This window comes from Onychostoma macrolepis, chromosome 03 (assembly GCF_012432095.1).
Source record: "Onychostoma macrolepis isolate SWU-2019 chromosome 03, ASM1243209v1, whole genome shotgun sequence".
Taxonomy (NCBI): domain Eukaryota; kingdom Metazoa; phylum Chordata; class Actinopteri; order Cypriniformes; family Cyprinidae; genus Onychostoma; species Onychostoma macrolepis.
In genome coordinates, this window is record NC_081157.1 from 31,386,536 (window position 1) to 31,413,898 (window position 27,363).

The 27,363-nt window shown below is 36.2% G+C and overlaps 2 protein-coding genes and 1 long non-coding RNA gene across 4 annotated transcripts in view; 2 read left to right on the top strand and 1 right to left on the bottom strand.

Moving 5' to 3' along the window:
- LOC131535980 (uncharacterized) overlaps positions 1–27,363 on the bottom strand; it is a 46,098-nt gene that overhangs the window by 12,485 nt on the left and 6,250 nt on the right. The window lies entirely within an intron of this gene.
- si:ch211-198m17.1 (mucin-2) lies at positions 1,165–22,844 on the top strand. 2 transcript variants are annotated; one of them, XM_058768541.1, is made up of 14 exons: positions 1,165–1,383; positions 11,108–11,242; positions 13,835–16,222; positions 16,351–16,452; positions 16,645–16,751; positions 17,160–17,218; positions 17,310–17,455; positions 18,232–18,366; positions 18,678–18,720; positions 19,015–19,052; positions 19,150–19,246; positions 19,368–19,557; positions 20,666–20,680; positions 21,742–22,844. In XM_058768541.1, exons 1-14 carry the CDS (start codon positions 1,335–1,337, stop codon positions 21,862–21,864), a joined length of 3,627 nt encoding a protein of 1,208 aa, XP_058624524.1. In that variant the 5' UTR covers positions 1,165–1,334; the 3' UTR covers positions 21,865–22,844. The 2 variants fall into 2 exon arrangements, with proteins under 2 accessions (XP_058624524.1, XP_058624526.1); XM_058768543.1 differs by lacking the exon at positions 20,666–20,680.
- mpp3a (MAGUK p55 scaffold protein 3a) overlaps positions 24,747–27,363 on the top strand; it is a 31,545-nt gene continuing 28,928 nt past the window's right edge. Inside the window, 1 exon segment of the mRNA XM_058768548.1 lies at positions 24,747–24,885. The gene's annotated coding sequence lies outside the window, so the exon portion shown is untranslated.

Here is a 27,363-nt window from a genome sequence, read left to right on the forward strand (position 1 = left end):
CATAAAATATATACAATAATACATACCTTATTTGAAGGCTTGAGTTAATTTTATGAAAAAGAATTAGTAAAATGTTTCACAATAAGGTGTGCTATAATTGTTCAACTTCTTAACTGAATGTGCGTCAGTATATGGCTGATGTGACAATATAGATTAAAAGATATAGTAACTCCTGTTTCCAATTATCACATAATGTGATAAACAATCTGAATGAAGTGTTTCCATGATAAAGTGACAGAATAAGATATGAAAAAGTGACATACACACACGCACACACACTGGTATTCCATCATTATGGGGATATTTTTATACTGCACAAACTGTATTTTCTATCCCCTTACCCTAACCCTATACCCCTCAAACAATCAGTCTTTATCACGCAGTAAATGACACATCAGGGGAAGATAAATGAAGAAAACAACAAGGCAGTATGTTCCATCAGAACAAATTATGAACCAATGAATTCAAGCTGTTTGTTTTGCTGACATTTTGCTGTGGCATGTTAGTTGTTTTATCTGTTGGAGCTTGGAGTGTTCATGCATTTTTCTGCATCTTTAAGGTGTTGTTGTTTTAAGTTTCACACTTGTTTCTCTATGGCAATTAATTTAAATTCTGAGAGGTCTGTAGTCCTGATGGATTTTCTGACCCCACTCCCATCACTCATGTTATTGCAAATAAACTGCACATTGATGCAAATGCTCCAAACCGATGCAAATAAAGCAACACCTAAGCACCCCATAATAAGTCTAGCTTAGAACATTTAAAAATAGGAAGTTAACCATTGATTTCAATAAAAGAGTCCTTGTTAAATGACATTTTCTGAACAGACCCATGACATAAAAACCAAATGTGTGCCACGGGATTTAATAGTATAGGCTATATTTAAAAACTATAGGCCTACTACTACTACTACTACTTAGTATTATTTTAATCCCTAACTGTGATTTTTGTTTGAACAAATAATTAAATAAATAAATGGGTTATTCCACGAGGGTTATTTGTTAAGATTATTCATATATAGGCCTACCTGCATTTCTTAATGTTGGGTGTATTGGAGAAAAAGGAATGAATGTGCCACACTGATTTCAAGAGTCCTGTTTCGCAATCTAGGTTGTAGCCCAAGTATCCTCCCCCCTGCAGGCGTATTTAACTCGCTGCCTCTTGGAAGCCACCTGTAGCGGATCTCTATCCTCCGAAGGAAATAAACCTCCGAAAGCCACCGAGTTAACGGACCTTAAAGCTCTTGACACAGAAGACATCATCTGTTTCCATTATTTTTGTATCATCAATAACTTTTATTATTATTTGCATGAACGACATTTCAATAGAGAACTATGTTACTGACGCATCGACTATTCCTATTAATATTAATCTCGACTTCAGGTAAGCCTGCGATCTGAGTGTGTTTGTGTGTGCTGATGGGTTTATTACTATAGACATACAACAAGTAGTTTGCATTTGAAAATAAATTTTAGTTTGTAGATTAACGCACTGGTAGCCTAATGATTTGATTTGCGCCGTGACTGTGTTATGTTTTAAGGACCATGGACAGTCTCGAGTGCTGGAAAAACTCCACAGCTACATTTTTATTTTTATATTAATGCTCGTATGTGCTTATAAGTGTCACTGTAAGGAACATAACTTTCGCCTGGCAACACCAAACAAAACGTGAGGCACATATGAATGATCCCGTGGAAGACTTTGAGTAGCCTACATGGGAGACTTGTCGCAGTCGGTCCGGATTTTAAACATAATAAAATAGGCGAACTCGACACTCAAAACCTAGTGAGCTGACTAACTAGCATTTTTAGGCATGATAGACGATCAGCGTAGTCCAGCTAACTCACCGCTAAATTTTTTTACCCAAATGTAGGCTACTTTTAACGCTCTAAAACTAGTTGTTGAAGCAATGAAAGTAAATAAAATATAAATGAAAGAGCACTTTGACTTGATTTAATGTGACCATTTTATATGGATAATTTAAACAGTCTTATATATAGTCAGTTTGTCCCTCTGAAAAAGCTCTGCAAAACATGCAGTAGCCTAATACAGATATAACTGCTATATTTAGGCATAATAATGAAAGGGTCTATTATTACTATGTTTTTTCTTTTTTAAAATATTGCTCTCTCTCACATAAATCATGATCACATGCAAATATGTCACTGGTCACAGTTGTGGTCAGTGGGAAAAATTTTGAATAACTAACTGAATGATTCACATTATAAAATTGTAGGTCTCAAAGTAACGTTACAGTAAATTAAACACAATAGTAATAATAAACATGAATTTATTCTTGGATTATTGTTGTCCACAATCCACTACTGTTTGAAAAAATAAAATAAATAAATAAATAAAAAAGTTAATTTATCGTTTGCAACTTTCTGTTCTTACTGGTTCTTACTGGGTCTTTCAGTTCTTAGTGACTAATTGAGCCCTTTTTGACACTTAATCAAACCTAAATTTGAGTTTCAGTGCTACAATGTTGTTGCATTTTGTGTGGTGTGAGGGTTAGTCTGTGGTGAGTCACTGTACCATGACTTTGAGACTCTCCAATGTTCATTCACGCACACACACTTTGGTGTGAGTGAGCACTCCTGGGATTGGCTACATCACATCCTTATAGCTGCCATCCTTATAGCATTCAGAATATTTGCTTTTGTGTTGCAGCTCTGATTGTGATCTTGCAGCCTTAATTTGACATTCACTGATCACAAACTGATACGTTTACTTCATAAATTTCACTCAAATATCAAATTATAAATGATCATTATGGCAGACAGGAGTCCTAGTTAGACACATAATAAACTGGGTAGGCCTATATATATGGCACCACAGTATGAACCACTTTGTGCCTCCGGGCATGTTTGTGTTTCTAATAAAGTAAGTCCTACTGTGCGTGTGTGTGTGTGTGTGTGTGTGTGTGTGAAGTTCCATGAGTGCAGTAGAAGAATAGCCTGTGGGTATGTCCTGACTCCTGTCTTTATGTCTGGCACCAAGTCCAGCTGTGTCCCACCAGTGGACCTGTCAAAGACAGAAAGCAAGGGAAAGAGAGAATGACAGGATGGCAAATAGATGGCAAGATGTCATGTGTGAGGGAAATGACAAACGTGTATGTGTGAGAGAGATAATATATAAAATATGGGATTAAAAGTATGCTACATACACTGACAAAAAGTCTTTTTGAGTAATCATTTGAATCATTCACTCAGCTGATTCATTCAAAAATACGGATTCATTTATGAAAGAAACAAGTAACCATACGTTCTCAAAAAAAGCTACAGAACTGTCAGTGAGAGGTACCCTTAACAGCTTCATATGTACCAGTTGGCTACTAATATGTACTTTTAAAGTACCGGTACTAATATGTATATTAAGATACTTGTGTGGGCTATCGTATCAGAATAGTTCCTATTAGCTTAAATGCTTGCTTTTTGGCATGTTCACCCTGCGGAAACTGGGTATGTTTTTCGTTAAAGGAATGCTTTTATTGGGGACTAAATTAGCTCCTACTTCAGAGTAGGGTCAGCACAATAGGACCAACCAATGATGTAAGTGGATGTTGACTGGCCTAATGCATGCCATACAAAACACTGCCGTTTTTAAAAAGCAGTGTAAACATACAGTTTACATATACTTACTCAACGAAAATGGAAAACAGTGATAGATGGACCGACACTTAAGTCCAGACTGCCCTGGTGGCTAGTTTCTATAGTTACTCAGAGCAAAAGCCCCTAAAGTGTACCATTTAAGTGGTAAATTAGGTACAAGTATAAGGTATGAATGAGTCATTGAATCATTTTCTTAACCAATTCATTCGAAAACACAGAATCATTCGTTACCAAAACAAAGACCACTAAAGTGTCCTGCTAATTGCTTTGATGTAGCTTTGTTTGCAACTTTTTTTTTTTTTTTTTGCTGGGTTAAACATGGACTAACCCAGCGATTGGGTTGTTTTCAACCAACAGTTGGGTTAAATGTTTAACCCAACCGCTGGGTCGAAACAACCCAATCGCTGGGTTTGTCCATATTTTACCCAACACTGGGTTGTATTTAACCCAGCATTTTTTAGTGTGTGGACATAATAGCCAGCAGTATTGTGTCTAAAATGTAAGTACTATTAACTACTTGTTTATTGAACTGTTGAAGCAAAGTCATTCAATTCTGCTGCCTCCTTGACACTCCAGTATGTTGTCAGAAACAGACTATTCTTGTTGCTATTCTTAATGTGATGTTTTTGATACGTAATAAGTTAAATTATGTTATTGGATCAGTTGAGGTCTGATTATGCAGTGGGCTGGGAGACGGAGGATTGTGGAATAAGGCCTTTGTTTCAGAGCGAGCTCTAATCCAGGCAAAGTGCTGTAATGCTAATCTGGGATAAAGAAGCTCTCGAACACAACCAATATAGTTAATTAATGCTGTCTGTTTTGTAAATTAAGATTCAACAAAAGGAGATAAATACACATTTTTCACTGCATACAAAAAAAATATAGTTTATTTAGCTGTTTCTGGTTTTCAGAAATTGTTTATAACAATTATTTTTGTTATCAGGCTGCTTCTCTTCTCTTCTCTTCTCTTCTCTTCTCTTCTCTTCTCTTCTCTTCTCTTCTCTCTTCTCTTCTCTTCTCTTCTCTTCTCTTATCTTTGAGATTAGAGGTTGTAAATCTGCCCTTTAACTGGACAGTACAGGCTCACTGTGCTTTAATTGGATATGATTGAGTGTGAGTTTGTCTAGTTTGTACTAGCGCAGAAGTGCTTCTCCAGGGAACCATCTGGTACCTAAAAGCCATTTAGAGCTTTGTAAGCCTTTGTAAGAGAGAGTAAGGGAGAGTATTTGGCATTATAATGGCTTGTTGTGTGTACTAATGGCAAAATCAACACTACAACACTAGAATCTTAGACAGGAAGGGGAAGTGTGGTTAAGGAACCATAAGCGAGAGGAACTTAATTATTTAAAACAAGCATGTAGCTTGTAGTGCTATCAAAACCAAAAATATTATAACTAGATACTAAAGAAAATTTGAGTTCTTTGTGCATATGAAAAAGTCCTGCAACAGTGTTAATGTGTTGTGAATGGATGCCAAGATGTTGCTAAGAGGTTTATAATGCTTCCTTAGTTTGTTAGCATGGTGGGGTTGTTAGCATGTTGCTAAGTGGTTTCTAGGGTGTTGGTTGCTGGTCCAAATTAAAAGTACATCAGTCTGATTACTTTTTATTAACAAGCCATGGGATTTTAATTATTATACATGGCTATAGCATGTTCCTAACTTAAGGTTAGCTGTGTTTATTTAAATAGTAATATTAATAGTTATGATGTTACTTAATATTGTTATTTTAATTTATCTCACGGCTCTCTCAAGGAAGCCAGTAATGTATTATTTATATAATAATAATTACTATTATTATTATTACTATCATTATTGAGTTAACACTGTCTGCAGTTATATATTAACTTGTTTCCACTTTTGTTTTGAGATCACAAAAGTCTTTATATTGTGAAGTAGTTTTAGAGCACCAGGAACTCTAAACAGAGGTCACGTGACCCACGTAGCTCCAAATGAGATAAAGCTGTGTGAAGGAGGAACAGACAGAGTATGGGAGAGTATGTCTGTGCCATTAGAGAGAGAAAAGAAAGATAAGATAGAGGAACAATAATGTCACGGCTGAGTATCTAACAATATTAAGGAGGAACGGTAGCTAAATACTGAACACACGCATGTTTCGGTGACCTCTTACATCTGACTGTACAAAAAAAAAAAAAAAAAGAACAAGAAGATGCCTACTTTTTATATATATATATAGCTCTATAGGGAACTGTAAACTATTTTGGTCATGTCACTGTATATTTAAAAATCGTACACAGCTGCCTGTGTTATCTAAATGATAGATACAGGACGGGTAACAAAGTAAATTTGTACATGGCAGATTAAATTTATCTACAGTTTACGGCCAATAGAATGTATCTAAGCGTTAAAATATCAACAATTACAAATGTACAAAAGCATGTGAATCTTCTGGATGAAATTAAGTTATAAATTATTAAAAGGGGAACATTATTCTCAAAACAGTATCTGTGGGATAAATTGTGCCAAATGCTTTGGGGTAAGATGTACCAGTGCACAAATAATAGTACTAATGCTATACTAGTAATAGTTTTTAGTGCTTCTAAAAAATAAAAATTAAATCATTAATTTTAAATAAAATAAAATCGATTCACTTTATAATGGAATTCAATTAAATTGTTTAATAGCAGGTTAACGGTATTGCCCAATGATTCAGCTTACTTCAATTACAATGTCACAGCTTGGAGCGTCACTAGTGGACCTTGGGAAGTTGTGTCACTAGATGACGTTTTTAAAGATACATTTTCATGACCCTCTTTTAGATGCCTTCTTTTCATTCCAGCCTATAGCAGACATTCTTAAATACATCGAAGTATATTAATTTTAGCATCTAATTTCCTCATTTTTAGAGGACAACTTAGCGACATAGTTCACCCAAAAATGAAAATTGTGTCATCATTTACTCACCATTATGACATTTCAAACCTATGTGACTTTCTTTCCTCTGTGGAACATGGAAATATATTTAGAAAAATCAAAAAATGTTTTTTGGGGGGGTTTTTTGTCCATGCGAAGTGAAGTCATTGGTAACCAAAACTGTCTGTAGCAAATGAGCAAATGATGACAGAATTGTAATTTTGTTTATTTTATCGTTAAGTTAAAAGTGGCACAGCATGCCACCCCCAACCCTTAAAACAGCATGTCAAGTAAAAGATGTGTCTGGGGAAACATTGGTGGTAAAAAATAGTGAAAACATCAGATAACATTGTGTGTAGACTGACGTACTGTTCTACTCACACCCTTGCTGTAAAAAGGGAAGGGTGTAAACAAACGTCAGTTCTCTTTCCATAGTTGTTAAACATGATATGATTCTATATATTCAAATACATTGATTACCTGTTTTATCTGTAGCTGCGGAACAACAAAATATCTAGCTCATACAGCAAACGCTACAAATGCATACAAGGAAACATAATTTTACAAAATGAAAGTATATTTAACAGCTTGTCTGATATCCAAACTCATCTTTGGCTATTGACTCGGATGAAGCCTATTTTCTTACTGAACAAAAGACTTTAATTGAGCCACGAGTGAATGGAGGAAATAATTAAACCGAGTGAAAGGACAATCAGTGCGCGTCAGAGAAAGTCAGACATGGGCTTTGTGTTGGGTTACAAGAATGAGAAGGTTGCCTGCGTTTTGGAGAGCCAGGATGTGAGTGTGGGTGTGCGTGTGTGTTTATCTGTGGGAGGTGGAGGTGAAAGCAATTCGTAGTTGTTAGGTTTTCCTGCCGCCTGGTGTCAAGTTTGCAAGTTGTGAGAGCCACGACTGCAGAAGATTCCAGCCTCACGGCATTTCAAATCTGCCTGTCAACCCCCACATTTAACTCTCCCTCACACACACGTAACTCATCTTAATTTATCTTTCTTACACTGTCTAAAAACATATTATTGGCTTTATGTATGACATTGCTTCATATATATCAAAGACAGTTACAGCACAGTAAATAACAGATCTTACACTTAAGCTTATTGCCACATAGTTCATAAATCTAGTGGGTGTGTTTCTGTGTGAGAGGGAGTGAGACAAGCCCCAAGGTCATTTTATACCTGCCACACACACACATCGGTTGAGAAATAGAGGTCTTACTGTACACAGCAATAGTGGAATTTGGGTAGAGGACAGGGTGTTGAGACATCAGCTACTCTGGTAACAGATCAGAATGAATGCAACCCGAATGAATGCTTGCTGTGAGCGTGTGGTTAAATTCTAGGGTGACCCTTACAAATGTATCATGTGAGTGCACTCAGCAGGCTAGGAGTCTGTAATTAGTTGACTAATAACTTAAACTGACCTTAAAGTTGTTGACCCTTAGTGCCACACCTCTTATTTTATATTTTTTAGAATGCTTAATGAGCCAGTTGCATAATGTTAAGATGGTGTCTTAAGAACTAGTTTGACCAACTAGCAGTAGACAAGGTGTAAGCCAATTCAAATTAGACCAGTCTACCTTTTTGTAAATAAATTTGAAGTTACAACTAGTCTTGAAGAAAAAAAAACTGGAAGAAAAAGAACTGACAGTCCTGTTTTTAATTAAAAAAAGGTCAAAAGGTTAAATTAAAATCAAAATGTATGACTTTCCTTTTCCATTGACGTCAGTTAGGATTTGACCAATAGCCAACAAGACAGAAAGCTTCAAAGAATTGCTTATATTTTTAAAATGTTTTTTGTTAATATATAAAAAATTACATAGAAATAAAACTCTGAACCTTTGCTGTCCTTGCCATATTACCTTCATATAAGAGATCATATGTTTGTAGTAAATTCAGTTAACTTGGCACATTCCAGTAAGATCACATCTGACCTGACCTCTGCTCTGGTCAGAAGTGAAGTCTTATGTGCTCTTTGACCCAGACAGCCTCATTTCCCATTCAGACGTAGTTTTCTGGTGCTGGTTTGAGCTAGAACTGGACCATACTTAACCCACTCATCTCTTTGTGTCTGGAAAGGATTAGCAAGTAGGCTAATCACACTAAGTCATGAACTCCCTAGGAAAAACACACAAGATGTGGTACTAATGTCATGTTTAATACAAAAAAGCAGGATTTGTCAGTTATTTTTAGCTGTATCTGCACTGTACTTTACATAAAATGTGCCTATATATATTAATCTCATGTCAATACCATATAACATTTTTGTCCTTAGAATATGATAAACTATGAAGAGAAACAGATGCTTCTAATTTGAATGTATAGTGCCTCCAAGTCTGTGGATCTTTACCTTTAAGCAATGCTGCCTTAAATCCACAGGAAATGTGAACATGTATCATCATTTGCTAAAAACATGGATCCCTTGAGACATGGCCCATGCACTGATATGTATTATCCATAGGGTTGCCACCAGTCCCTTAAAATACGGAATCGTCCCATATTTAAAGGTAAAATGATGCGTCCCGTCGATTTGTCCCGTATTTCACTGTTTATAATACTAATAGCAATTATAATGAAATCAATCTCATAAGAAGTATTATTAGAGAAGCTCATTTGCGCGTGATTGCATTTGGCGTCTTTGTTTCCATAGCGACGGAGTCTCCAGAACGCGCGCTGTTAAAGCCCTTTCACACGAGCGCAGCATGCGCTGAACCTGTGCGGTTTACAACATCTAGAGCTCACATCCGCCCTTTAAACACAAGACTCTCCAGATGTAGGGCTGAATGGGAAAGTTATCAATGGTCTGTCCTGTATCTAATGATGAACGCACAATTTGCAGAGAAGCATTTGCTCACGGTGGACTGTCTGACTTAAAGGGACAGTTCACCCAAAAATGTTTATTTTTAATTTTTAAATTTTTTTTATCGTTTACACACCCTCAAGTTGTTCCAAACCTGTAATCATTTCTTTCTTCTGTTGACCATAAAAGAAGATACTTAGAAGAATGTGGGTAACCTAACAGTTTATGGTACCCAATGACTCTGATAGTATTTTTTTCTTTACTATGGAAGTTACTGAAGACCAGCAGCTGTTTAGTTACCCACATTCTTCAGAGTATCTTTTTTTTGTGTGTTCAACAGAAGAAAGAACTTTATGCAGGTTTATAAAACTCTGGGTAAATTATGACAGAATTTTCATTTTTGGGTGAATCATACCATTGAAGTGACAGACACATCGTATAGGCCTATTGTTTTATTAAAATTTGGATAGTGTGTTAATATAATATTCCATACATTATCAGAGCTTGGTAGACATAATTATTATATTTTTAAACATGATTAGACAGAGGAATTAATAGGTAAGAATTAATGTTAGACCCTATTTATTAATTTACTATTTATATTAATCATGTAAATATACATATATACATAATAAATATACATACTACTACTACTACTACAATTTGGCATTTTAAAAAGTTTAGAAAATGCTACATTATGTAGATAAAAATGGAACAAATAATTACATAATAATGTAGTCCTAATTTAAGCAAATTAATAAAATAAATAAATAATAAAAATGCATCCCATCCAGGGAACAGCTGCAGAACTGTCAAAAAAGACCAATAATAATTAATAATTATAAATAATCCAATTTAAAATAGCAATATTAATGTGTTCTGTTGCAAGTTTACATACTTGAGCATGTTTTCTCACGGTTTATTGGTGAGCTATGAGTTCCTCATTGATTATTTGTGTCCTTGTTTTTTAAAATTTTTATTGGGGGTCGTGAATGGGTGTCCCTTATTTTGCCTTTGGCAACCCTCATTATCCATCTAAAGGGATCCATTAAACTGGATTTTCCTTTACAAAGGTCTCTCAACATGGATGACATTCGAAGCATATAGACATTTTTCTAAGACTACTTTGTTTCAATGTAATTGATTTAGCATTTTATAACTGAGCTATATTCATAAATGAGAATACTGCTCACATTTGTATTAACATTTTGTCATCCACTAAGCATGTATAAATGTGACTTTTATTGCTAGGTAAACTGTGATTAAAAAAAAGTCTATGTGTGAGTGTGTAGGTGAACGGAGAAAAAAAAAAGTTAGTAAATAATTGGCCAGTTATGCAAATAGCATGAGAGTTCTTAATTTCTATGTCTTTCTTTCTTTGGCAGTATTTGGATTTCTGACTAATTTCAAAAGCAAATAATAAAGTAATATTAGAAACATGACATCTGCGTGTGTGTGTGTTCTGGAGTCCACCTCTCCTTGTTAATCTATTGTTCTTTTGTGTGTGGTTGCTAAGTAATATGACAAGCAGCATATAACTGCAGGTGACAGTCACTCTATATGACTGTTTGTTCTTGGAAACTAATGAAATTACTAACAGGATGTAATGCATGTTTTGTGTAGTTGTTGTGTTTGACAGTAAATAGTACTTTATTGACTGCTGAATTAGTAACTGGGTGTGCCTGATTGGATTACGTGCAACAGACTTACAGGAACTGAATGAAGATTGAAACTTGTGTTCCAACATTGTATGTATTTATTGTATATATGTATCTCTTCCCATCTGAGCAATTTTGTCTGTGTTTTCACAGCTGTAATAGGCACATCCACTTTGAGCCCCACCACAAGCACGACTGCCTTGATAACGCCAGCAGGTGTATCTAGCACAGATTCATCCGATAATTCGACAGACATCCCAATCAATGCTACCACTACTGCTACTGTTGGTAAGGGCACGTTCACTACTTCCAATACAAAACAGTTATCAGTTAGTTCAGTCATTACAATTTTTAATTCCAAATCCTCTGTTACAGAAGTTATCATATCAGGCATTATTATAGTAACACATACACAAACCTCAGCTACTTCAATAAATTATTCTTGTTAATATGCTGTTGCTTCACAAGTTACATGATATAGTTTCCTATAATATATTTGATCTTTCTTATAAGTGAAAACAATTTCTTAAAACATTATTTTGTTTTCTCATTCAAGTCATTCAAAGTTCAGTCATTCTGTCCTCAGACCTGTCACTCGAGCTTTGCATATACTTCTGAAAACAATTTAACCAGAACTCCTCTGCATTTTTCAGTGTGTGCCATTGCTTATTTAATAACCAAATCCTTTCTTTTGTTGTTTTACTGTCTTTTGTGTGTTTAATGAAGTGAGGATGGGCTTTAAGCATTTTAGAGGAGCAGCTACTACCTACAGCTATATAGAATTACTGTCAGAGGCTATTTGCACTTAGTGCAAACGCAATATATGCTATTTACAAGTCAAGTCAAGTCACCTTTATTTGTATAGCGCTTTTAACAATACAGATTGTGTCAAAGCACTTAACAGTATCAAATTAGAGGTTAGAGTGTCAGTAATGTATAATGATAAGATTAAACACTCAATTTTCAATTTTCAGTTAAAGGCATTTCATTATTGAATTCAGAGATGTCATTGTCTAGCTCAGTTTAGTTTAAATATTATCTGTGCAATCAAATCGACGATAATCGCTAGAAATTAAGTGTCCCCAACTGAGCAAGCCAGAGGCGACAGCGGCAAGGAACCAAAACTCCCTCTGAGACAGAATGGAGAAAAAAACCTTGGGAGAAACCAGGCTCAGTCGGGGGGCCAGTTCTCCTCTGACCAGACGAAACCCGCAGTTCAAAAGTTTATATTTCTATTTTAATTATTTCTATTTACACTAAGTGGATTATATTTGCACTATGTAAAAATAGCAGTATTTTTTTTTTTTTTTTTTTTTTGGAATAAGTGTAAATAGTAGTTAGATTCTGTTTATACTTAATTGTGAATTATTTTTTATTAAAATTATGAAATGGATGCCTTATTGTCACAACAAAGCCCTACTCCGAACCCTACCTGATAAACAATTATCATTAAATACCTGTAAGTAACTTTAGTTCGACTGTTTGAATATTTCCTTCATTTTTATTCCAATGTGACATGTGATGGGAAAAACAGTTTGGTAAATGGCGGATTCTAACCTGAATTGATTGCGTCAAAAGTTACTGTCACACTCTTTACAGCCTACTTTACCAATACTGCTATTTGATTGGCATCTTTTGTAAAGATGTCAAGCCCAACCACACAGTCGTGGGCAGAGTTAGTACAATAGCCTCTGCCAACAAGGCGAGCTATTTGCACTTAGTGTAAATAGACACTCTGATAAATATTAGCACACTTTATTTGAAGAATTCAGTTTGGACAACATAGGTCATTTTTATTTATCTATAGCTTAATTCAGATATTTGTTCACTCAGTGAACTCAGTTTCGGTTGTTTTGTAACCCATGGCTGGTTCAATGTGAAATACAGGATGTTGGGTTTAACATAGCATAATTGGTCGATTTATGCTAATTCAACTTATACTGACTGATATCTCGTCATCAGCTGGGTTGTATGCTGCATTTATACCTCAGAAGTCGTATATCTTAGCTGGGAACGATGTCTGAGATGACCATATTCCGGTATAAAAGTCAGATATTCAAGATGACCGCATCCATTGGTAGCAATACCAGTCTATAAAATACATAAAATGCATAATACCATTACCGAAGCATCATGTCCATAATTAGAGGTTGGATAGCACTGTGTGCACCACTGAGTTTCTTAAGACAAACAGAAATGATATGAAGCAATGTATTACTTTAGTTTCAGTTACTGTTGATGCATTGAACAGCCATTTTGCATTTTGAATTTGAGGTTGTTGCGGTTCCTCAGAGTTGGAACTCTGACTTGAGGGGGTGCTCCAGTTAAAAGTTCATACCAGGAAGTCAGAATTTCTGACTTCAGAATATAAATGGAACACTGGTTACCTTCAGCCAACTAACCCCACGGCTACCTCCCAAAAATTAAAATAAATTATATATATATATATATATATATATATATATATACACACACACACACACACACACACACACATATATATATATATATATATATATATATATACGCACCCTCAGATTAAGTATGTCTAGCATTCATGTATTGTGCACTTCTTTAAGACTTGAGACTTCAGACCAAATAATCAAGAGAGCAACGATACACCTGAGCAGAACCAAGGCATCTCTAGACATGTTTTCTACAATTAAAACATGAAAACTGCAAAAAGCAACTAAACAGCCAAAGACATCCATCTAGCATGTTCGAATATAGAAAAACAAAAAAGAGCGCAGGCTGACACAAAAACAATTGTGAATGGCTGCATGACACATGCTCAGCTTTTTCATTTTATGCTGCTTATCAAATCTGTTTGCAATTGTCTTTTTTTTCTGTTTCTCATTATGTGTTTTTGATCGTCAACAGCGGTAACAAGCATTCCATCTGAAAATGCAACTGCACCATTCACAAACAATGCCACAACCCCACTGCTGTCGACACATGCTGGTAATGTCACATCTCCACCTTTATCTACTCAAGGCAACGTGACAAGCTCATCTACAGTTGCACCAGAAAATGCTACCAGTTCATCAGTGAGTACACCAGGAAATGCCACAGCTTCACCTGCACCTGTAACAACAGCAGCAGCCAACTCCACAAGTCCACTTGTACCTACACCGGAGAATGCTACAAACCATCCTGTAACTTTACCAGGCAACATCACAACTACTCCTTTACCTGAGCCAGGCAACAGCACAACCCCACCCCAAACTACAAGAAGCAATGACACTACTCCTCCCATTAGCACACCAAGCAACAGCACAGCTTCCCCAATTACAACACCAAGCAATGTCACAATTACAGTACAGACTACATCAGGTAATGCTACAGCAACTCTACCCTCAACCACAGATATTTCAAATCTAACTACACCAGAGAATAATGCAACAGTAAATGCTACTGTTCCACCCCTAACTACACCAGTAAATGCTACTGTACCACCTCTAACAACACCACTAAATGCTACTGCACCACCCCTAACTACACCAGTAAATGCTACCTTACCACCTCCAACGACATCAGTAAATGTTACTGCACCACCTATCACTACACCAGTAAATGCTACTACACCACCCTTAACTACACCAGGAAGCAATGTAACAGTAAACACTACCACACCACCCATCACTACTCCAGTAAATGCAACTACACCACCTCCAACTACATCAGGGAACAATGCAACAGTAAACGCTACCACAGCACCCATAACTACTCCAGTAAATGCAACTACACCACCCCCAACTACATCAGGGAACAATGCAACAGTAAACGTTACCACACCACCCATAACTACACCTGGGAATAATACAATAGTAAATGTTACCACACCACCCATGACTACACCAGTAAATGTTACTACTCCACCTTTAACTACACCAGAGAATAATGCAACAGTAAACGTTACCACACCACCCATAACTACACCTGGGTATAATGCAACAGTAAATGCTACTACTCCACCCATGACTACACCAGGGAACAATGTAACAGTAAATTCTACTACTCCACCTCTAACTACACCAGCGAACAATGCAACAGGAAATGCCACCACACCACCCATAACTACACCACTAAATGCTAGCACATCATCCCTAACTACACCAGGGGACAATGTAACAGTAAACGCTACCACATCACCCATCACTACTCCAGTAAATGCTACCACTCCACCTCTAACTACACCAGGAAACACTACAACAGGGAATGCTACCACACCACCCATCACTACTCCAGTAAATGCTACCACTCCACCTCTAACTACACCAGGAAACACTACAACAGGGAATGCTACCACACCACCCATCACTACTCCAGTAAATGCTACCACTCCACCTCTAACTACACCAGGAAACACTACAACAGGGAATGCTACCACACCACCCATCACTACTCCAGTAAATGCTACCACTCCACCTCTAACTACACCAGGAAACACTACAACAGGGAATGCTACCACACCACCCATCACTACTCCAGTAAATGCTACCACTCCACCTCTAACTACACCAGGAAACACTACAACAGGGAATGCTACCACACCACCCATCACTACTCCAGTAAATGTTACCATTCCACCTCTAACTACACCAGGAAACACTACAACAGGGAATGCCACCACACCACCCATGACTACACCAGTAAATGCTACTACACCACCTCTAACTACACTAGGGAACAATGTAACAGTAAACACTACCACACCACCCATCACTACTCCAGTAAATGCTACTACACAACCTCTAACTACACCAGGAAACACTACAACAGGGAATGCCACCACACCACCCATGACTACACCAGTAAATGCTACTACACCACCTCTAACTACACCAGGGAACAATGCAACAGTAAACATTACCACACCACCCATAACTACAAATGCTACTACACTACCCTTAACTACACCAGGAAGCAATGTAACAGTAAACGCTACCACACCACCCATAACTACACCAGTAAATGCTACTACACCACCCTTAACTACACCAGGGAACAACGCAACAGTAAACACTACCACACCACCCATAACTACACCAGCAAATGCTACTACACCACCTCTAACTACACCAGGGAACAATGCAACAGTAAATGCTACCACACCACCCATAGCTACACCAGGAAATACTACAACAGGGAATGCTACCTCACCACCTCAGTCTACACCAGGAAATGCTACTACACCACCCATAACCAACTCAACGACTGGACCCACTGTCTCTACTACTAACCCAACTAACACTACAACCACACCAGGTGTGTTTGAATTAATGTGTTGTGCAATTGTATATTGCAGAGTAATTCTGAGTAATGAGGAGTTCACAAATACATTTCAGTAATTTCTCCCATTCATAAACACTGAGTGACATCTTTTTTTCTGTTAGGTACCTGTCCTGCAGTGCCCTGCCCACCACTCAGTGTCTGTGTGAACTCCATCTGTCAGTGTGTGACAGGAACTATTCCTTTAAATAATGCCTGTGTGGAAAGTACGTATCTGATGCCAAGCCTCTTGGCGACTTATCCTCTTTCTTAGCCTTCTATATTTAATTGTTTATATAAATCATATGATTATTGTAATTATTAGGAAGAATTTTTGTAGTAAAAAGACTAACAAGACAAACAGTGTAAGCACTTTAACATCCCCACTCTCTCCCCTCACACCCTGTGTTTATTTCCAGCTAAAACCTTCCCTAGTACACTGCGTGTGAACCGCACTTTTGAAGAGGCTATGAACAATCCACAATCACCTGAATTCGAGAAAACTGCTAAAGAGATCATTGCTGCGGTAGATCACAAACTTACATTACAATCTGGTCTATTAACTTTAACATTTCACTTTTAAATATTTATTTTCATACTCTGGAACCATGTGCAGTTGGCAATATAGATTTTTTTTAATTAAAATAAATATAAAGTAAATTTTTTTTTGTGTGTACTAAATATGCAACATATACCATATGCAACATTCTTATTTAAAATTGCAAAAACAAAACTTTTTTGGTAAATACAGTATAAATAAGTTAGGAATGTGCCATTATAACTGCATTAATTATAGAATATATTGTATACATTAATTAATTTGAGTTTCTTATAGAATTTATCATATTTTAGCTATATTCAGAGTAAAATTTGAATTATTGCTCTATATTGCCTTGGAGCCTAAATCATTACTCTTTCTTTCTTTTCGCCATAGGTAAATGAAGCTCTGCGTAACCAGCCAAACTACATTAACAGCACAGTAATTCGGTTGATGTAAGTGACCCTTTGAAACACTTCTTAACCACAGATCTTACACATATGTATCATATTTGCAAAATACTAATCTCTATGTATATACTTACAGGTCTGGCAGTATAGTGGCCACAGTAAACAGTTTTTTTGAGCCCAATTCTCCAGTCACACAGGAATTGGTTAAATCTGCCATGAATACTGCTATAAGTAATTGTGGGACGACAAACTGTGGCATTCTTGCTAATGCTGAATACACTGGTGAGTGACTTGAAAAGATGTATTATATAAGCTGTGATATGAAAACAGTGAAACAGGCGTATTAATGTCTACATAGAAAATCATACAATACATTATACTAGTTTCACAAATATACTGCTCTCACATAATTATATGAAACAATTTTCATATTAAATCATTCTTTATTTACATTTACATACTTGATAAACATTTAAAACATTAATTCCTATTTTGGCAACAAATTACCTTAAGAGCACAAAGCATACTTTGTTCATTTCCACAAAGATTGATAAAGCAACATTTCTCGCAGATGTATTAAACCGCAAAAGATTGTTCCTCAAATAAGATTACAATACAGTGCCAAACACTGAGTGTTTAGGGATGTTTAGCCATGACTCTGGCCATGTTTTGTAATTGTGAACATTTTAGATCACATAAAAGACTGTCTTTCTATATCCCTAAAATATACTGGAGTTTTCTACATGAAATACTTTCAAGATGCTGATATGACCACTAACTGTGCTACCATCTACAACTAATTAATAATTGCTAAACAATTTTATTAAATATTGAATTGTTATGCACATTTGTTTGCAATTATAATGCATATAGCTTTTTATGACTTCAAGTAACAGAATACATTAAATATTTATATATTTAAAAATTAATTTGTTACATCGCAGGACCATTTAAAATTAACCAGTGAAGGCAAACATGAGGAAAACTTAAAGGACTTAAGATAAACACTTTCAGTCATGCATCAACTAAACAACTGCCTGCTGTCTCTTTCTTTATAGAAACCAATCTGTGTGAGCAAGATCCTCTTCCTTGTGATATTAACACTACATTGTGTGAGGCCACAGATGGGACACCTAATTGTATCTGCAAACCTGGCCATATATCTAGCCTTTACCAGACCAGAAGTTGTAGCGGTGAGCATGTGTCTTTATTACTCCATTTGTGTGGACTACCATGTGTGTTTGTGTGTGCACATCATAATCATCCATGACTTCCGTGAAGAATAAAAACAATTAAGAAATAAAACATTTGTTAAATAAATAATTAATGCAGTTTCGTGGTGAGAAAATGTGTTTTTGGCTGGAAGATTTTCTTGATTCACTAACTCTCGGCAAGTATAGGAATCACACAACTCTGAAACAATACATAGTTTAGTTCATTGTTTTTCTGTCTGCTCTACCATCATTCTATGATTCAGTCTATTTACGCTCTATTCTTTTCACAGTTTGCCCTAGTGGCTACAAAGCGCAGGAGGACAAGTGTGTTCGGTGAGAACTATTTCATTTCTTTGTTCTTAATAACACACTCTCATTTTTAGTAAAACAAAGTCTGTGTGTAATTTATCTGTTCCAGTAATGGGAACCACAGTCATACCTCAAACATGATGGTTCAGAAATATTAAACATCTTCCTTGTCACAAACTGAACTGCTTTAGTCAATGGTGGAGTGTATGATCAGTGTATTTGTAATAGAAACTACTGCCCCCTTGTGTCAAGGCAATATTGCAACAGTCACATAACTGCAGATAGGTGTCAGCATGTTCATGTCCTTTTTTTAAACAGATGTCCATTTGGCTATTCTGGATTCAACTGTGATGACTGTAAGATATTACTATTACAGTATTTCTTGATTTTTAACCATTAAAGTAATCATTTTGCGTGTATATGTGTGTCTAATGACCTTGTATCTCTGTGTAGCCTCTTTGTTGGCTCTAGTGGTGGTGGCGTGTGTGTTAGGGGGAATTCTGCTCATTGTGATTTTGGCTGTTCTAATCTACATCTGTGTGACTCGTAGGTGAGTGTTCATGAGACATCAGGTATATGACGTGCATTTGAATGTCTCTATGCGAGACTTTTAAGCTTGTTTATGGATGTACATTTCTCACTTGTTAACAATTTGTGTGTTTATTTTACAGCAAGAAGTCGTCAAGCAGCAATTATTACAACAGCCCGTACCCTGCTGAGGAGTTCCAGACCACTTGGCCCTCGCAGAACATCACCCATATTCCCCGTGCCACTCTGACATCTAGTTCCAGCATTGATGCCACTGGCAACAGCCTAGAGATGTCTGAAGGGCCAGGCAAGAAAGGCCACAGTAATGGATTGGTGAGTACCTCCTTTCAGTCAAAAGTTCACAAATAATTAATTACCAGTTAAACCCTTTGCAGCAGTTACACTTGTCTTTAACTTACAGTGGGTTTTCAATGTGTGGACCTTTTTTCATTGAATAACTATTTTAAAATTAAATTATGCATATACATTACTGTTCAAAATTTGGGGGCAAGTTTCCACAAAAAATAATTATCAGCACAGTTGATTTTTTCCATCACTGATAATAAGAAATGTTTCTTGAGAAAATCTACATATTAGATCATTTGATAGAAAATTCAGCTTTGCCATTACAGGAATAAATTAAACTCTAAAATATATTCAAACAGAAAGCAGTTTTTTTTTAAATTGCAATAATGTTTCATATTTTTACTGTATATTCTGATCAAATATATGCAGCCTTGGTCTTTCAAAAACCATTAACAATTCTTACAGACCCCAAACTTTTACAGTAGTGTAAAATTATATTATTATTTTATATTGCTTAATTTATATGATGAATTATACCTCTTTTTAAAATAATTTTAAGAAATGACCCCACTGTAAGTTAGTTGAAATTCTTCCATTAACCCTGCATGTGCCCTGTGTATCTTGTACTAACACTAATAATAGTATCAGCCACATGACAGATATATCACACCACAAACAAATACAAAATATTTTGTTCAATCAGACCCTTGTCCATTTCCAAATATTGCTCTGCCTGCCAAGCTGAACTCCAATGACATACTCCCAATTGATACAATGATTGGATTATGCTAATTTTCTCCAAAGTATTTCTTGATTGAATGACTGAAGTCCATTATGAGCAAATGTAGTCCTAACAATGCCACATATAAAGAGGGTATATTGCATTAGTGAAACAATTGCATTTGCGGTTAGCAGAAAGCTAACAGTAGTACATAGTACTTGGGAAACTGGGCTATCCCTCAGTAGATTTCATAACTTTAATGTATGAAATCAGAATTTTATCATAATGGATGTACAAGTTTTGTGATGGGTTAGCTCATAAACAAACCTCTTTGTGTGTGTGTTTGTGCACGTATTTGTGGTCGTTGTGTTGTGTATGTGGTATCCCGTATATGGGCATGATCTATGGCTATAGAAGATTGGAGGAAAGGTAAGTCACCGACTCCTGGTGTGCCCTGGCGTGTCGTCAGGGACTGTAAAAGGCAGAGACGGTCCACTGATACATATATGAATGCACAACATACCGGCTGTGGTTCCACCTTAAACTTAAAAGATCCAATTGCATTATTGAAATGCTCAATATGATGGCTGTAGGAATGGAAGTCCCGTCTCACAGCTAAAATGCTTTTAAATTATTTTGAACTTGGTTAAAGAATCCTGAAAAAAAACTTTTAACATTTATAATACTAAGAAATGCTTCTTGAGCATCAAATCAGCATATTAGAATGATTTCTGAAGGATCATGTGACACTTAAGACGCTGAAAGCTGAAAATTCAACTTTGTCATCACAGGAATAAATTACATTTGAAAATAATATTTTAAACTTATAATATTTAATAATATTACTGTATCAAATGAATGCAGTCTTGGTGAGCATAAGAGACTTATTTCAAAAATCATTAAAAAAATCTTACAGACCCCAAACTTTTGATATTTGTTATTAACTTCCATAAATTGGGGTCTTTCACAGCTTGTATGGTTGAAAACTGCGTTACAAATATGACTGCCAAGTGAACTGACTTGCTTTAAAAAGAGCTTGTTCTCCAAGTTCTTTCATATAAAGGAGTATTCTGGGTTAAATACAACTTAAAGTTTAAGTGTGTACCTTCTGCAGCATTAGCATTACCAAAATAATGAATGTACCACCAACATCACCTTTGTCGTCACCTACGTATTTAACCTTAAATGAATATTCCTTTATTTTGCTTGTATTTGCTCTTTTCTCTTTGTGACTGGCATCATCACTTCCCATTGCCGTATATACACTCTGATTCTGAGGTGTATTACTGTTACGTTCGGGATGAGATCTTTATTTTGATCTCTGGTTTGACCTGTTTGCATGCCATCATAAGCTTTGCATGAATTTTTAAGCAGGTTATTGTGTTTTTCCTGCATGCTGGTATTATAGGATGAGATGTGCTGAGAGAATGAAGCGTGGTGGCTTGTGTTTACCTGTACGTGGCTAATATGGACTTTCATTTCTTCTGCAGTCGGGCTCTTATGACCTCAGAACAGATGGCATGAGGACCTTTAAGGACATAAACCCCACACGCTACTCTTATCTGGTGGGTCATGAAAACCCCTACTTCATACAAGGAGATGAGAAGAGATGAGGAAAAAAGCAGAGAAAGCCAGTGGACAAAAAAAGAGTGCAATAGCGACATGAATTATACAAAGGCCTTGGATCAAAATGTTTCAGGAACGTTAACACTGTCAAAACCAAATAGCTGATCACAGACTCAAAGTATATACACAAACAGCATTTGAGAGATGCTTATATATATTTTACAGTTTTTATTCCAAACCCTTTCACCCAGGATAAAATGCTCACTTCTTAAAAGTGCATCAATGATTGGGTTTCTTCTACCACAAGCTTGATAAACGTGTCCTGTGTATGACAATGTGAGATGAATGCTTAACCACTCATCTGTTGATATCTGTATTTTTTTGTTGCTTCTTATGTTTTGTCAGCACATTTCATATTCAGAATTGTGTTATCTGACAGAGATCATGCATATGTTACTGGGGTTTGCAACTCAAAATACGTTATTATAAAGGCTGTAATATTAAACCATATTTTGGCATATTTTATTTAAATTTCTTATCAGAGGAAGCAATAAGGGCAGAATATGTAATGTAATCCAGTAGTTCTGATTCATCTGATCTATATTCTGACAGTAACTGCACTTTGTAGGAGAGAGCATGTCATGTCTTGTGTCTTTGTGTGTGTGTGTTAAGTTTTATCTATCAGAAAGACAGAACTGGTTCATTCAGTTATGAATTTTTGGTTGATATCTTCTCCAAAGAATTAATTTATTTAATGCTAGGACAATGCATGCCACCAGAAATTGATCTCTGTGCCTGACTGTGATGTTGTCTTTTGAATAGGAGAATTATGCAATGATCAGGAGTAAACACCCATGTCTCCTCTGTAGTCGTGCCAATAATTATATTTATTTAAATCAGAACATGACATTGTTTACTCAGCTGTCTGTTTGCTTCATATATATATATATATACATACATACATACATATATATATATATATATATATATATATATACACACACACACACACACTTATTTATGTGTAACTGGGATATTTTCTATCTGTACATAAAGCTTTTGTAAAAAAAAAAAAAAAAAAAACCTTGTTCTGTATAATGAAAGGATATAAATTAATAATAAAGATGTAGTTATCTATAATTTGTCCAGTTGTTCTTGTGAATATACACATTCTTTTTTTTTTTTTTTTTCAGTATTGGTTTATTAGCTTTTTTAAATACATAAGCGCAGTGATTGTTATTTGATAACAATCATTATAAAATCACATTTTCAAATCCATTATTGTGTGTTAAATTCTGAAAAGTTATAAATCAGTCAGAGGAAATCGGAAGAAGCCACTTGAACATAAATTTTAAATTAAAAGACTGTCCATATAAGAGCAAATAACATACACACTATAAATATTGAAGTTTAGATATATTGGGAAAACAGCCATTTAAAAAGATGACCTTTTATGCACCATGCAGTGTGTGTGTGTGTGTGTGTGTGTGTGTGTGTGCGCATGTGTGTGTGTGACAGAAGGGCTCTTGTAAATCTTTTCCTTACGATATCAGGTGTAACAGATGTCTCTGAATTAATTAGACAGAAGCCCCAAAACAAGTCATTCAACCCTCGATGACCTCTGCACCCATTAATGAGGGGCTCTGACTGAAGAACATCCATATTATTTATGCAAGGCTACTGTGTCAAAGAGGACCACATGGCCCTATCAAAAACACACACTGGGTTACACACACACACCTGTTATTAATCTAAGAGTTCATGTTTAAACTTACTAGCAAATCTATCCACATTATTTCATGTATTTAATTTATTCACATTGTATTTGGTATATTCATGTTATAATCATACATTTCAGTTGGCTTAGTTTAATCACTCATATCTGAGCTCAAACATACAGTGGGCTTACTTGTAAAAACGCTTCTTTTTTAAATTCAATACAACATTTCATTACAAGTTACACTGTAAGAAAAAATAAATAAATAAAAAAATAGTAGAAAAACGAATAATGTCCTGGCAAAAAAAATTGCCAGCATTTTTTCCTGTTAAAGGAATAGCTCACCCAAAAATGAACATTTTGTCATCTTTTACTATTGAAGTCAATGGGGACCAAAATGGGGACTTTTATGTTCAACATGAAACTCATACAGGTTTGGAACAGCATGAGGGTGAGTAAAAAAATGACAAAATTTTCATTTTTGGGTGAACAATTCCTTTAAGTTTAAGGACATTTCCTTCAACTCTAAAACACAAAGCAAAATGTGAAAATACAGAAATCTATCATCTATCTATCTATCTATTTATTTTTAAACACGATGAGGATTCCAAAACTTGCTGTTCATGCTGAGGTTTAGTTTAAGGTTTAATTTAAAAAAAAAAATCCGATTTTTGATAAGGTCTTATATTTTGAACCTTACTGTACCTGAGATGAAACCCATACTACAACTCAGGATCACACTAAACCCAGTTCTGGACTGTGGATTAATCCTTCTACATGTACAACAAAGAAACAGCAACAATCTCACATACACACATGTAAATACGCTGCATGCCCATGGAAGAGAGAGGAGGGGGATGGGGAGGGATTCTACCTCCATGTCTTCCATCTGACTGTGAGTGAATGAGTGCTCAGGCTTTCAGAGCTGCTCAAGTGAACACAATAATCTAAAGAGAGAGAGAGAGAAAAAAGACAGAGGGTGGGGGGGAGATGACCACTGGAGGCAACACGGCCCCTGCATGTCTTACAACACCCACCTGCTTCTGTCTCTGGTGACATAATGAGAGAAAGAGAGAGAGAGAGAAAGAAAGAGAGAGAGAGAAGCTAGGGGATACTGGATGAACGGAGGAGAGAAGGGGAGGAGGAAGGAGGGGAGGGGAGGGAGGATGGAAAGGGGAGGGGGTTTGTGTATGTGTGTGGAAGAGAGAGAACCACAGAAAGACAGAAAGAGAAGCGACAGACGGCAGGGGCGGCAGCCGGAGGAAGAGTCACAGTGAAAGGATCAGTAAGGCAACCGTCTGGGAACGACAGATCCAGAGACAGAAAAAAAGAGAGGAAGACGGAGTCAGAGGTAGGCTGCTCCTTTCTATTACCTTCATTTGCTTCATTATACCAGAGCTAAACACAAAGCCAGGCCCAGTGTGCACTGCATGAGATCATTGTGTGTGTTTTGGTGATTATCTCATCTAGAGGGGCTTTATTTTCTCTCGGAGCCAATCAGTGGCATATGTGCAAATCAGCACTGCACTGCAGATGGAGAAGAGAGAGATTCAGAGGAAGAGAAAGACTGTAATGGAGACAGAGGGAGAGTAAGGATGCATTAGACATCTGAGCAGAGAGAAAGAGAAAGAACTGATGCTTTCACAACAGTGCTGAGGAAAACGTGCCGAACTGTTTCCATTATTGACAGTCCATCAGTTTGTTCATTGTTTGTCTGAGGTGCATGTGTTCCTGCAACAATGTAAGTGAAACAGAATTAGGTCACTGCGAGATGAATTCTAATGGTCTAGATCTGTTTGGAATTGGGTGCAGGGTTAGAGAAACGCTTCATGACAACAGGCAGTTGAACTATTAATGAATTTGCGCTTGCAAAATAATGATTCCAACATAATGTAGGCTCCTGGCAACATGCATATTCCTCTAGGATCAATGCAAGTTTTGAAGATGGTCCAGGAAAGCATTCAAACAGATGTCTACAAATGTCTTGCTGTCTTTCTAATCTCTAACAAAAGGTGATTCTGTGTGATTGCTGACCTTTCACCCCCAGGGTCAGCTTATTATTCATAAATCCCATTTGGCACTTGTATAAAATCTTTCTCAATATGTCATAAACATGCACAACTTTTATCTTCAGAGGTGCTAAAGAATAAAGACTCATTTGTTGGCATAATATTATTAAAGAGAGATCAGTGGTTCTGAGCAAACTTCCAATGGAGTCTTGAATAAAACAATTAAATTAAAATTTTTTCCCTTCAATAACTAGTATTATAAAATGCAGAATCAAAATCTATCCTAGATAGGAGGACTGATTTGTTATTTGTTACACGTTATTTGACACAAGGAGAAGGTTTATTTCAGACCACACATGCATTTCCCAGATTAATCACCAGTAATGGATCAAAATACATCTTGAGCGATATAAAAACTGCTCTAACAGTTGTGTTCATGCTTTTATCTCTGTCTGTGAAAACCTATCCATTTCTTAGATAACCTGATTGAAATCCCTCTGCCATTATAACAGTTTAAAGGAGCCGTATCCCATGCCAAGCAGCTCTCCACCTGCTTTCAGCCGTGTAAGCAAACAATTCATTATGATTATTTGCAATAACCTTCCCATCAGTTACAGACCCCCAAAAAATCAAATCTGGAATTTTGTAGCTTTTAAGTGAACCTGCAACCTGCGAATGACTATTAACTGCTAATTTATTTATTTTTTTAAAAAGGGTTAAGCCCAAAGTTTGGGGACAGTAAGATTTTTTGTAGAGGAATTAATTCATTTATTCAGCAAGGATGCATTAAATTGACCAAAAGTGACAGTTAAGACAATAATAATGTTACGACAGATTACCATTTCAAACAAATGCAGTTATTTTAAACTTTCTATTCATCAAAGAATACAAGCATGTATCATGGTTTTCACAAAAACATTAAGCATCTCAACTGTTTTCAACACTTATAATAGAAAGAAATGTTTCTTGAGCAGCAAATCAGCCCTAAACCTTTGAAAGGTGTATATCCCATTAAACTTTTCTGTTTTATCAAGAAAGGTCAACACAAAAAAGTAAATCTGCACTTGTCAAGCAATTGTCTTTGAAAAAAACAAAATGTCCCGTCCTGAACTCAGTCCACTGGTTAAGCAAGAAGTTGACATGTTAAACTGCTGCTCAAACAATGCTTAATTGTTTGATGGCGCAACAGAGCCAGTGTTTCACTTTTCAGAGGAATTAATCTAAAACAGGGACTGGAGAAAGTGTTTTACAAGAATTGCAGTTTCCATTTAAAGTTAGCTCAATATAAGAAGAATCTAAAGGTGTATTGAAACTGGACTCTTTTCAAATGTTATTTTCAAGATGTTAAATCATATTCAAATGGATGAACTCTGTGCAGGTGGCCTATAGAAACATAAGCTCTTTATAGGTTACATATTTCACTCTGGTTCCCTTCAGAGTCTCAGAGAGTAAATATCCTCCTGACAGCAGGCAGACAGCACTATTCACCTAACGACATTAAATGTGTTTTATACACCCTTAAAGTTTTTAACAACCAGATCAGATTTGATGTTCTGAATTCAGCACACATCCATACGATTTAGGAAGACCAAACAGATGTACTATCTGCTGAAGACTTCCTGACCTAAACAAACCTTCAAAGCCAATAAGGTTGCAGAGAGGTCTTTGTCAGTGTGTGTGTGTGTGTGTGTGTGTGTGTGTGTGTGTGTGTGTGTGTGTGTGTGTGTGTGGTTTTCTTAGATCCAAGCCAAAATCTGAAAAGGGCTCTAAGCTGTTCTGGACAGAAATAGCACACATGATGACGTGTTCATGCTTTTATG